Genomic DNA, 13,277 nt, shown 5'->3' with positions numbered 1-13,277 from the left:
ATAAGTCATGCAAATAATATTTTACCACTACTGTGTAGTCAAGGGAGTGCTGTCAGTCTGCAGTCCTGCAGGAATAACTAATGACAATATAACTATCTAGTTTATGAATTCTGTCCTGAAAGTGACAGTTTCTCTCCGCTTCATTACCGCACAGGAAACAAAAGCAACGACCGGCACAACTTGACGGTCTTCCTACCTTCGGATATATGCAGTGATTTCAGAGAGGGGCCGGCGGAGCGGTTCAGCAGGGCTGGCCTGAGGTCAATGCGGCAGTGCGGGGCTTTCTTGGGGGCGGGAGACAGCCTGGGCGCCGTGCTCACCGAGGACAGGCTGAGAGCGTCCTCCGACTCCCCATCTGTTCGCCCCGCGTCCTCCCTGGAGCTGGACTCCGGGCTGCTGACCCACGCGGCGCTCCTGGGGCCGATCGAGAGCTGCGACGGCGTTCGCCGGAAGTCCAGGAGCGACTTGTCCCTGACCGGAGTGGGGCAGGCTGTTTTGGAGGAGCTATTCTGCTCAGAGGAGTGGGAGGACAAAGACTCCATGCTGCCCATGGGGGTGCTGCTTGGACTGCTGCTGAAAGTGTCACCTATGCAGGGACCAGAGAGGAGGCATAAAAGGCCCTCATTAAAACCTGCTGAGTGATTGAGGTTACTTCGTGGCTTAAAGAGATTATATTAATCTGGAAGCTATACCGATTTTCCACCTAGTCATACTTAAAAAAAACACGAGCTAATATGAGGTCAAGCTTTCAGAAATGTGACGTCTGGGAGTTAATTAAAGGGGTTTTTCGGAAATTGTGGTGTGATGACTGCGGCGGTAATCACCGCGTTGTTACTCACTTTCTGCGTCTGCCAGGCACAGTGTTGGGGTGTAGAGGCTGCGGGGCTTCCTGGGCCCCGTGGACAGACAGATGGCCCTGCTCCTGCGAGAGCTCTGGGGTTGGGGCAGGGGCACGTTGGGGTCCGGAGGCTGGTGAAAGATCTGGAGGTCCAGAGAGGAGCGCTGATCACGACACAATCTGTGTAATTCCTCACCAGTTCGGACCGGTATTCACATTGTTTTTGAGGTTTGTTACAAGGATTTTAAGACTCTCACTGTCGGATGAAATGTAACATATCAACAGTTTTGCAATTTGCATATGCTGCACCGTGATAGACGATACTATCCATATTGCCCACCTGCATGCAGTGTCATGCGCAGTGTGTTTTAGTGTTCTTGTAAATATGGAAACAGCTTGTGTGAGAGCAAAGGCAAAAGCAGCTCACCTTGCTGCAGTTCTCGATGAGTATTTCCATCACAATGTTCTGAAACTTGATGTTCATCATGGCAGCCACGGTTTCCTCTTGTGAGCGCATCAGGGTGGGCCCAAAGATGACGCCCAGGTTGGACACCGTCATCAGGTTGGACTGGCTTTGTGTGGAAACTCTGCAGGTAGAGGACACGGGATGCTGTTCTGTCCTGATAATGAAAACTCTTAATACTGACAGAATTAGAAACACCTACAAATGCATTAGCGTGTACCCGAAACTGTGAAGACAATTTAATCCGTCTCAACAATTTTTATCTTCTCTCATAGGGCTGTTCATTTTTTTTATTTATTTTTTAAATGGCTGCAGTGTAACGGATTCATTACAGGGATACGTACGTGACGAGGTGCTTTATAAGCAGCTCCAGCATTTCCTTGTTCCTGTCGGGCAGCTTATGAACCAAAGCATGGACAGCACACACTCTGTAGTTCTGGTCATCTGACTCTGAGGAGAGGCAAATGGATATAAAATGATCAAGTGGCTCATGTACTAAATGACAATTATCTGACAATTATGGACTTTTAGAATGGTAATATGTTGTATTACAGTGATCAGAGGGTTGGAATATTGTATTGTAATTACCATTTTGTCACATTAATGTGCAGCCAATATGAATGCAGCTGTATATAAACGTTTAACATTGGATTTGATCAACTTGAATTACACATTTATGTAAAAATCAAACAAAAAAACATGTCAAATTTCTCTCTTCAAATTCACATTCAACTTGAGTCACTATATCCCCAATGAGTAGAGAAGCAACTGAAGAGAGCTATGCGATGCATATGGCATGGAGCCATCTCCAGAGACGGACACTTTTTAAATTGGTTCAGTCTTTGCTCATTTCATTTCCCCGCTGTCAGGGCCGCGCTATTGCGCCCACAAAGACATCTTCATTCCAAATGAATACATTTGACACGCAGTTCATTTTGAACTCAGTCCCCCTTTAAAAAGGGAAGAATCAAATTCACAATGTGTGAAACAAATTCAATCGGATAAAAAATAAATGCAAAAATACAGATTTTTCTAATTCGAATTAGGATTTCTAATGCTATCAAGTGGCACAAATACAATGAAGCCATACTTGATCAAACATCCCACCGTAAACAGAGGAAATGTCTTTAATTTGACCAAGAATCTCTCTTTAATGTATAATAATAAACAGTATCTAGTCATAACTACCTACAGCCCTCATAGTAACGTTGCATGACTTACTGACAGCCAGGATAAAATCTTTGTGGAGCTTGAAGGTCATTAGAGGCTCAGAGAGACACCTGGTGAATGAAGAGAACAGTTGGCATTTATGTCCTGAGTGACACGGGTCCTTTGAATGCAGAGACCTCTCTTTGTGAGTCACTGGCAGCGCAGCATGCATGACCAACACCGGGGAGGTTTCAAAGAGGTATTATGGAGATAATGGTGATTCCTGAAAGCGAAGGACGAGCAGCCGGTGGGGCGGCGAGCTAACCTGAGGTAATTCTTCAGGCCGCTGGTAATAGTCTTGTTGTCCCACGTCTCTGGATCCAGGTCCATATCCACGGGTGCCCTGGATGCTATTAGAAAACAACAATTTTATTTTTACCACAGTGCGCAAGCTGTACATTTCGTGGAGAGAACCAATAGAAACAGACACGGCCTGACAGGCGGCCTCAATGGGCATTCAAAACACTGTCTGTCTTGTTGTGGGGGAGAGACCGGAGAGGAGAATCTGAGGTGAATGCACGCGTACAAGCGTGGTGTCTCACGGAGATGGAGATCAAGCTTGAGGGAGATTTTAATAAATCACTCAGACATTTCCTGTTCAAATGTTCATGCAAACAGGATTACCTTTTGGAACATCTAATAAGGTGATGACAGAGTACTATGGGACCAGCTGTTACGCTGTCACACCACAAGGAGGACCTCTTTCCTCACTCTGCAGGCTCACTTTGTGTTTGCTCAGGCTCCAGATTCAACTTGAGATGGTGGACGAAATAAATGAGCTGTTCATACACTGAAGCTTTAAAAAGCTACAGAAAGACATAACGGTCAATCGGGACAGAATTATCTATTCATGCTAGTTTTGCTACATGACATGTGAGAATGTCATTTACTACTGTATATACAACACAAAGAAATACTGTAATAACAAAAGCCTCAACATTGACAATATTAAAAATGTAAGTTCCTTTGAACTTTTATTCTGCTGAGCTGTGTTAAACATATGTTATTTGCAGATGTTAAGGCTACTCACAAAAGACTGTGGTCATCAGCTTCTGCACTTTGGAGTTGACTCCTCCAATCCTGTACAGTCCCATTGTGTTTATGCCTGCGTGGCAATGAGAGGGAAAATGAAAGGATTGGAACAAAGATTGTTCTGTTTAGTTCAGACTTATGCAAAAATGCAATGTGTCGTCATGTCCACTAATGAACGAAGCGCATTGTTATTCATAATCACAGCCAGGCTGCTGCACTCAGGTGACAGTTGAAAGGTCGGAGATTTAAAAATGCCTCACCTCTAATCTCCACCAGGTCGATGCACTTCCTGACGAAGTTAAAGCCCGCCTCATTAAGAAATGCTGTAATACAACATCACAATAAGGTTGACGCGTGAAGGAATAACAAGATCCCCCCCCCCCGATGTTTGTGCTCTGACTAATAACGCACAGCCCTTATGCTGAAAGGCTCCGCTATGTCAGCTGAGTGGGTGTACGTCAAGTTATTGTGTTAATGAGTGGAGAGGGCTGCGTGTGTGACAACGTATGTGTTTGATATGTGCGTGTTGGGGATTTCTATTCAAAGTCTTTATAAATTTATGCATTTCAATGATGAAAAGGGATTGGAAAGATATATATATATATAAAAAACACACTTACTTTCTTCTTTTTTGCTTAATATGGCTGGCAGGTTGTAAATCTAGAGAAAGTTCACAAAATCATTATTATGTTAAGGAACTCTGGTTAAAATTGAAAAAGAAAAACTCCCAGATAGAACAGGATTCTGTTTTTCCCAGAGGGCCTGTTAAGCGGACTGTCCTATTATTAGCCCAAGTGGACGGTGAGGTCATGGTTTTTTTTTTCAAAAGAGGACGTGAACCCTCCAGACGAGGGTGCCAGCCGGCCTCGCCATGAATATTTCAAAGACAAACAGGCAGAGATTCTCACCGGCTCCTTGCCATCCATGGCCTCCAGCCACAATCTTCTGTTGGGCTCGGAGAGTGCCTGCAGTGTCATAACGCCATGCCTGGAAAGATTTCAGAGAAAAGCTGCTCTCAGTCTGATCTCATTGCCTCGGGGCCCCTGGACAGACCTTGTTTACATTGGCTAAGACCACTATAAAAGGACTAGTGCAACTAAAATAGCTCATGTGCAAATGCTTGACTTCAAACTGTGCCCTCGCTTGGCTCGGTGCTCCGCATTCCACTCCCAGTTAAACGCTACATGTGCTTGAGATTAAAAGTGATTTGTTTTGATTTTTTTTTTTTTTGGGGGCACCCAACATGCAGACACCTTAGCATTTGTTCCTCACCTCACTCGCGTGATACATAGCTTGAAACTGTGCATTACCTGCAGTTGACACACAGCACCGCTAACATGATCTGATGACCACTGGCAAACAAAAACAAACCCCCACCCGGTAGTGATAGTTAGTACTAGCAGGGAGCCATGTCACGTGGCATGTGCGTTGCGATTAACGGGTAACATTAACCAAATTGTCAGCGTTAACCTCGAGTGGCATCTCGCCATGCAGATAGTTTTTCTTTTATTTAACCAAGTTTTGAGATATCTTTCTCTGACGGTAATGCGTCCACCCTTGAATACAGTGGAGGGAATTTGATTTCTGATGCTCACAAGATTGAAAACATTTCAAAGATTCAACCGAGACACCTTGAGCCCCGTGTTACCAGTCTTCTTTGGAAGTACTTTCTGCTGAAGTCCCTCTGAACACTGCTGACGGTAAATTGTGTGGAGTACTTGGGATACTCTATTTAGAGAGACACGTTGCTGGTGAATTTATTTAATTCCATTTGTTTTCATTGCCATGAGCACCGCAAATTAAATTCTATTCACTTCACGTAAATCTGTGCAAATATAATAAAACCATTTGCATGGCTGAACACCCCTTTTAGTCATTTGTGTGAACCAGCCCTTTAAAGAGGAGTTTCTGAGAGGGCTTGCCAGAATCCGGCGGGGCTATAGGTGTAATAGCATGTTTATTATAATGAGGATGAATGGATGAGCTTGAAGCCGACTGGAGCTTGGCCCACATCGTCCTTGCGGTTGGAAACAAGCACCTTGGGGCCATCGTCCGCTTATGATAAATGAGAGGTCCTGCAAAATAAACTGCAGTTATTGTCCATGCTCAGCAACACCACGCCAAGGGTGAGCAGCGCCGGCCCTGCCGCTGCTGTGCAACAATAACGCACAGGGACGAGCTAGCTCTACATTCTGGAGCGCACGACCCGATAATGAGCTCATTCCAAGCTCTCATAACTCGGATCAATCCGGCCACTGTTCATCAGCGGGCCAATTCTCTCGAAGGTGTTTGATCTTTGGCCAAACCCTTATCCCCCCCCCCCCCCCCCCCCCCCCCCCCCAAGTACCACGGCAAACACAAATCAGGTATGAATGTTCCCACACAGCTAAGAGACTTCAAACTTCTTAAGAGAGGCAAAATTATCAATTGATTCTCGGGATGACGTAAATCAACGTGTTATTGCAGTAATTGCAGGCAACTGGAAATCATTTAAGAATATGTCTGTGTCCTCAAGCCCATATTGACCAAGTGATTTTGTGAAGACGGCAGTATTTCATCAGAGGGTTTGGATTAGAGATTGAGCGGGTGACGCGGTTAGCAGCGCACATGCAGCACATGCAACTGCTCTGAGAGGGCAGCACTGGTCAGTTCACATACCGGACTTTACAGAAAAATTGAAGCGGCCTGAAAAGAGTTCCACGATAGATGTCATTTCTACATTGACATGAACACAGAGAAAAGACGGACTGGGTAAATATCGATGTCGTGGACACACAACAAACAAGAGCCTGGGAAGGAGGGGACTTAAGGGACGTGCAGGAGACAAACAGAGCTGAAAACATCTGATAAACAGGGACTCTTTGAAGATGTTAATCAAACCTGAACGGCTCTTGCAATGCCGAGTACTCCCATGATATTCTAGGTTAATTGCCTGTATATCAATTGGGTTCAATAGGAGACAAAATGCATGAGAACAAGAAATTCCCACGTGCACTTCCTCGATCTTCAAATTGGTTAGTTCTGTTTCCATGGGGTGACTTTTGCTTTGATAGAGAATTATATGCACACATTGGTATTTTTCAACCATATTTTCCCAAGTTTGGTGTCCAAGTGACTAATGGGAACAAACCGGCAGCTGCCAATCAATCAAACTGAGAGGGCGATTGCGCAGCGTCCATGTAACGTTAACCCCTAATTACAAGATTGACATTTACATTTACATACATTTTGGCGGGGGGACGGGGACGGGACGGGGACGGACATTTTAGTGACAATTGCAAGTGACACATAATTGTCTTGTGACAATTATTATTAAAAGCGTACTAATACCCGGCATTATTCAAACTGCAAATCATTTATTCACAAATATGAATAATGAGTGCGAGAGGTTTGCACAAAGCGAGTCTGTCTGCACGTCTGTGTGTGTGTGTGTGTGTGTGTGTGTTTGGGAGGAGGGGGGGGGGGGGGTAATGGACGTGAATGACGGTGCCATCTACAGCGCTCTCGCCCTCAATACTGGACCGATATCAGAAATTGTTGTCCCTATTAATCAAGTTGGACACAAAAACATGGAAAAATAGGGTCCAGGTTGAAACATACCAAAGTTACCCTCTAACGTCAGAATGTATACCTACTAAAGCGTTGCCATGGTAACTGTGATTATTTATACCACCAGCATGCTGATTTGTTACGTTTTCTCCAACACCCTGATCTAACCAGTGGTGGAAAACACATGTCGACATGCTAGAGGCGGTGGTAATTAATATGTTTTCAGTCCATGTAAGTGGCAAGACATTTTTGGGAAACACGTGTTTGATCCAAAACAATCACAGACCTCTCCACCACTTCGATATCAAAGCAGAAACGCTTGTCGATGGAGTCCGTTTTCCTCCGAATGCAGGACTTGAGCTTGAACAACTCCGGCTGGTTGAGGACAAGACCGTTCTAAAGAGACAAACGCACCGTCCATCAATGAAGAGACATTGGAATGAAAACAACAAACAGATTTGAATGCACCCGTGGAGCCTTCATCCTCAATTCTTCCCATAATGCACGTCTAAAAACAGTAATACAACCATCCTCTTGGTAAATGCAGACTCTTGGTGGATCTAATACACTATGACATAATTATAACTTGATTATTTGATCTATATGAAGTCTCTGGAGGTTTTCACTCATATTTAAGTACACATGCTTATAAATGAAGCAAATCTGTTCAGTTGATCGTGTACAAAACAAGACACCTGCACTCTCTCTCTGTAACGAGGCTATTTTCATTCCTTAAGTCCCCTTTCTTGTTATTTGTGTATTTTGTTATCTTTGAACCATTTTTGTCCACCTTGAGCTAACAAGTCTTTTGTTTTCTGTTCCCAAGTCCCAGTCTTCCCCCCCCCCCTCTGGGGTGACACATCCATATAAGCCCCGAGGGAGTTCTTTGCATCGCCCACACAGATAGTTCTTGCTCAGTGATTTGTTTGTGCAACTGAACTGAACTAAAATTAAAACTAAACTACCTGCTTCGCGGCCGATTTACTTTCAGTGTTGCTCATGCTGAAGGTCTTGCTGCCTTTCTCGTATGTGCAGTAGTGACGCGTCCAAGTGCATCCCAGGGGACCTAGGACAGAGACACCAAGACACAAGGGCTTGAGACTAAATATTTTTCTCTCAAACACAGGCTTCTGGGCAGACTTCTGAAAATCAATTTGCAATTAAAGTGTGATGAATCAAATTGTGTTTATCGCTGCTGATAAAAATCCCCCCCCCCCCCACACCCACCCACCTCGTGTTTGATAGCACATCAAAGTGAATCGGTAAACAGGATGAATTATGAGCTCTGTGTGAGAGGATCTCCTCTGCAGAGGCCTGGGAAAGCTCAGACATGTTTATGGTGATGGATGTAAAACCATGCACTTATAAGTGAGGTCTGAGGGGGGGGGGGGGGGGGGGGGGCGCTGACTGGCTGGAAACCCGGCTAGAAAGAACTCACGTTTCTCCTGGACGTACAGGAAGCCCTCCATCGTCCACTGGCCCGGGGGTTTATAGTCCTGATCTGCAGACCTTATCCTCTTCATCAGCTTCTCCACTTCCTGCTTAGTGCTCACAAAGTTGTTTCGGGTCTGCGCAGGATTGGATTGTAATTGCATTAGCAGAGGAAGTCTTGTGCGACTTCATTTTTTTTTTTTTTCCTGCAGTTTCTCATCTCAAGTGCCCTCACTTTGCCTGCATCAAGGCGCAGACTGAAACTCAACAAAGCAAAAACACGTCAGCCGCTGATAAATGCTTCACATTTGTGCTGCGGCGTGAGGACACCTGGGGGAAAGGACGCAATGGCAAACTGTTTGGAACTACAAGATGTAGCATCTAATTCAAACACACCGTGTTTATATTGGAGGAATACACTTGAGGTCACCCAAATTAACGACTCTTTTTTTTTTTTTTTTGGATTTAAAAAGGTCAGTGTGAGGCTGTCTCATATCCCCTTACTAGAGAGATGCTGAGACAGCCTCACCTTGTCCAGCTCCTATTAGAGCCCTCTGCATCTGAGGACATGGAGAGAGGGTCACGGGAGTGGAAATTGTCAGGGCAACGGCGCTGACAATTTCGGGTCAAGAGAGAAATTTGAGCCCTCAGGCTGTGAGCGGTGAGGTCATGGTGATGGAAAGGAGAGGGCACGGCAGCAGCTGTAGTTTTACACCCAGTTCTACCTCTTTGTTTTTCTTCTTCTTCTTCTTCTTTTTTTTTTGACACAGTACCATTAAATGGCCTGCAGTAACTGCCTGCCATACAAGACTCTGAAAATATTGATCCTCAGTGCAAGCGCAGAATCTCATTTAATCGCGCTTCTATCCATTTGTGAAAAGTCTTGCTTGTTATATCGGGGTATGATAAGCTGCAGAATGGGATTACGTGGCTGCTTGCCTTTGTGTACAACCCCCGAGGTGTCGAGACTTACGTTCTGTAGGTTGAACTGGAGCTGCTGTTTGTACGGCTCAAATTCGTGAGCCAGCTCGTATCCTTCGTGGTAGAACGTGAACAAGCCCTGAAGAAAGGCCAGGAGCTGGAGAGGAACGGTGTGCAGAGGTGATTTAGAGAGTTAATATAGAGCTTGATTACTAATTCCCACCAGAGAGCACATTCCAAAAAAAGGTACAATGCGACAGCAAATGTTCCATTCTGAACACCCAAAATGATTATCACCACTATAATCACACAATTATCACTCAGCCTCTGTAAAACATGGGAAGTTCAGTCGGTACTGATTGTTATTTTTAAACTCTGGATTTAATTACACAATTTGATTATAATACTGTCGCCTAAAACGTGCACAATTTGCTTTAATTCTGTGCTTTCAATCAATTTGTCAGAGTAAATGTCACACTGTGCAGATCCACTTTTGAAGTAAAACTCTTATTATTATGTACATGTTGCATTGTCAGTTGAAAAGCAATTACTTTCTTATGGAACTTATTGTACTTTGAAGAAAAATTCATTTGCAGATCTGACGAAAACTTAATATTTTCATCTCGATGGATTGGATACTGTACATAAGATGCCTAAACAAAAAAGAGAACAGGAAAGTTTTTAGAAAATTGTAGTTCTTTATGTCTGACAGATATTGATCTTATTTACTGTAAAACGCACAAACAGTCTTGACCATTGGGGGGGGGGGGGCTGTTCCCATCTCTAGCGTGGAGGATCCCACAAACACGGAGATGCTCTCACACAACTCCTCAGACACAACCACTGATTTTTATTTTCTAGGATGAGGTGTGGGACTGGCTATATGTTCAAGGATGAACCATCTTATCAGCGCCCAGATTCATCACTGGCAAGGTTGAGCCTTGTCATTTTTTCCCCACCACTACCTGGGGCCTGGAGATTTACATTTCTGGCCTGGGTTCTGGGTGAGCTGCCAGCGGGTTCAAACAAATACCAATGTTTTTTCTTTTTTTTCCCAGCCATTTAACACCGAGAGAACTTAATGTTTCCTGGTAACTTCTCTGCTAAAGATGTTAGAATTGACTCCACATATCTGGAGGCTTTGAGTTGCACTTGCACTCTGTCTTGTTTTGCTTGACAATAACCACTTGATCTAATTTTACCCACTACCTTCCCCGGATGGATTCGACTTTATTACAGAGAATTTGTAATGAAGACGACAAATGTGTGGAATGTACAAGTGTATACTGTATATCTACCTGAGATATGTATCACTGTGCCAGACAGTTAAAACGCCACTTCCATCACTAATCTTTTAACTACATTTAGTTTTTTTTTAAAAAGAGGCAAAGCAATTAGTGCATCTCCAATATGCATTCAGCACTAACTGAGCACAGAAATATGCAAAGATTATACTTTTCTTACCGGCTCAACAAACTCAAATTTCTTCTTTTCTTGCACTTCTTGTATTTTGAAAACATACTCGAGGGACGCGTCGTAGAAGAGTTGCCTCTCCTTATCGATCTGCGTGTCAGCCTGAGAAAGAGCAAACAAACTGGGGGGTTAGTGCCACAACAAAGAGGCGGGTCAAAACGAGAGAGCACTGTGTGGACAGGGAGTCAATCCCCACCCGGAGACTTTGTGTGCTGGGGGAAGTGCGACAGAACAGTGCCCAAACAATGGCTTTATTCTTTTATTTGGGAGACACTCATCCATAAAAAAAACACATTCTTCAACGACGTGTCTGGAGATCAGGAACATTTGTTTGGGTTTTTACCTCCTGCAGATATGCCTCCTTCTTTTTGGACGATAAGTTGAGGTGTCTCTCAAGCGTGGAGTAGTATTTCTCCGTCTCCTTATCGAATTTCTTCTTCCCCTCCTAAACATGGTCCACAGCACACATGGAACGGCATAAACATCAACATTAAAGTGTCATGCAGTCCTTCGAACCTGCCGTGGGTGTGCGTGTCTGAACTGCCACTAGGTGGGGGTGGAGGAACGTTTTCACACGCCATTCGCCACATGTCACTTAAAATTCCTGACAATAGATTATCACGGGTCATAAAAAGGGCATACGACTGTGTAATGACGAGTAGACAATGTCGGCACGGTCAATAAGGACTATTCATTATCAACAGGGCAATAAACGTCAATACTCTGGCAGTGGCCAAGCTGGGGACATAAGTTCACAGAAAAAGACATAAGTCTATGTCATCAATAGCACAATGTCTCTGGCAGTGTCACAGTCAGGATTGGCTGGATGCGGTTTGCGGGCTCCTTCCTTGTTTTGCTCCACCTGCAAAGACAAGTCAAGCTCCACAGTCACGAGACCCAGGATTCAGACAGGCTGTCCCTGGAGGCTCTGGGGGAAGGAAATGGGCTTTTCATGCCTGATGCCAATCTATAAATGCATATGGACGAAGAGAACACACAAAAAATAAAATAAAAATACACTTGGCAGGTTTTAATCAAACTCTGCCCAAGCAGAGACGATTGGTATGTGTGTGGGCACTCGAGTGTCTCATCTGCATGTCTGACCTTTGCCCACTTAATGCCCATCTCGCTGTGCAAACAGCCATAAAGGTGCTAGTGGAGGGACAGCATGAGAGAGCGGAAGTGCGAGGAAACGGCCAATGTAACCAGATCCTGCTTGTTTGTTTTCATTCCCATGGCCCTGAAATTTAGCAAGTCTAATCTTCTAGCTACTGATATGACCTAGAAGACGGTTCTGCCTCAGCAACCCCCCCACAGCAGTTAAACACACCGGAGGAATTCACCACGAGACACTGTAACCCTCCTACATAACCATTACAAGCCCAGCAGGAAAATCAATAGATAATTTCATGTAGTAGCATCTTATTTCCATCTTTCTTGTCACGTCTGGCCCAGGAATGATCTTTTCAGGTGTGGGGAGGAAAAAAGAAGAAAAAAAAAATCAATTGAACACTATTCAGGAAAAAAAAAAAGGTGAAAATAAAGTGGTGGCTGGTAAAACACACATATGATTAAATAGGTTATCACACTGACAGGAAATAAATTTCCCTTAAGGATCGAGTGTTTTTTATTAGAGAACAAAACAAAAAGATAGTGACTGCTGTTTGACGTGACATTATTTTGTGAGCACGCATGCAACTGAAGCCCTGGGGAAAATACCAACACTATACACACACACACACACACACACACACACACACACACACACACTGGGGATCACATTAAATTAAGAGCTTTAGGTTTAGCTGAGCCCCGCAGTCACAGCAGGAATCTCCCAGCGCTGCTGACCAGCGTGAGCGTGCCAAAAAACTCCTCGCAAAAAAAAAAAACTAAACAAAAGAAAAAAGCCTCCTCTGTACGTCTGGACTAACTCTTTCACACTTACAGAGAGTGGGGAGTGAGTCAGAGCTGCAGTGAATCGGTGAGGCAGAGCCAGCCTGATTAAGTCACCCATAGTGTCCTTTGTTTTGATGCAGGCAGGACGTGAGTAAACTAGCGCTACCCTAATGATACCCTTGCAGAGCACCAGGTGCTTTGTTGGTTTTTCCATGTGGTGAACACCGAGCCCCCCCCCCCCCCCCCCCCCACCCCCACACACACACCCCTCACCTCTCCTCTCCTATGTTTTTTTGCAATCAGAGTGGAATATGAGCACATTTACAATTGCACAGACTCTCCTCGAGAAGGAGTGCAGACAAAGGCTTTGAAGACCAAAACGTGGTTGCAGAGGACATGGATGTGGATATACAGTATATATGTACATATAAAAATAGATACACTGTATATACCCAGGGAGTTTCT

General features: G+C 44.4%; 1 protein-coding gene across 2 annotated transcripts in view; it reads right to left on the bottom strand.

Annotated features, from left to right (window-relative positions):
- arhgap42b (Rho GTPase activating protein 42b) overlaps positions 1–13,277 on the bottom strand; it is a 55,249-nt gene that overhangs the window by 4,210 nt on the left and 37,762 nt on the right. The window contains exons 5-21 of one of the 2 annotated variants that reach the window (XM_079165678.1): positions 11,260–11,361; positions 10,908–11,018; positions 9,496–9,600; positions 8,530–8,659; positions 8,057–8,157; positions 7,378–7,487; positions 6,201–6,257; positions 4,451–4,529; positions 4,163–4,202; positions 3,803–3,865; positions 3,541–3,615; positions 2,776–2,860; positions 2,523–2,581; positions 1,646–1,751; positions 1,266–1,425; positions 840–981; positions 197–586 (exon numbers count right to left, since the gene is read on the bottom strand). In XM_079165678.1, coding sequence (XP_079021804.1) covers positions 197–586; positions 840–981; positions 1,266–1,425; positions 1,646–1,751; positions 2,523–2,581; positions 2,776–2,860; positions 3,541–3,615; positions 3,803–3,865; positions 4,163–4,202; positions 4,451–4,529; positions 6,201–6,257; positions 7,378–7,487; positions 8,057–8,157; positions 8,530–8,659; positions 9,496–9,600; positions 10,908–11,018; positions 11,260–11,361 — 1,915 coding nt within the window. The remainder of the gene's footprint in view (positions 1–196; positions 587–839; positions 982–1,265; positions 1,426–1,645; positions 1,752–2,522; positions 2,582–2,775; positions 2,861–3,540; positions 3,616–3,802; positions 3,866–4,162; positions 4,203–4,450; positions 4,530–6,200; positions 6,258–7,377; positions 7,488–8,056; positions 8,158–8,529; positions 8,660–9,495; positions 9,601–10,907; positions 11,019–11,259; positions 11,362–13,277) is intronic. The other variant, XM_079165679.1, reaches the window with a different exon arrangement.

The sequence above is a fragment of the Pholis gunnellus genome (genome assembly GCF_910591455.1).
Source record: "Pholis gunnellus genome assembly, chromosome: 9".
Taxonomy (NCBI): domain Eukaryota; kingdom Metazoa; phylum Chordata; class Actinopteri; order Perciformes; family Pholidae; genus Pholis; species Pholis gunnellus.
Note: the sequence above shows the minus strand (reverse complement) of the source record. Positions and strands in the feature narration are given on the sequence as shown.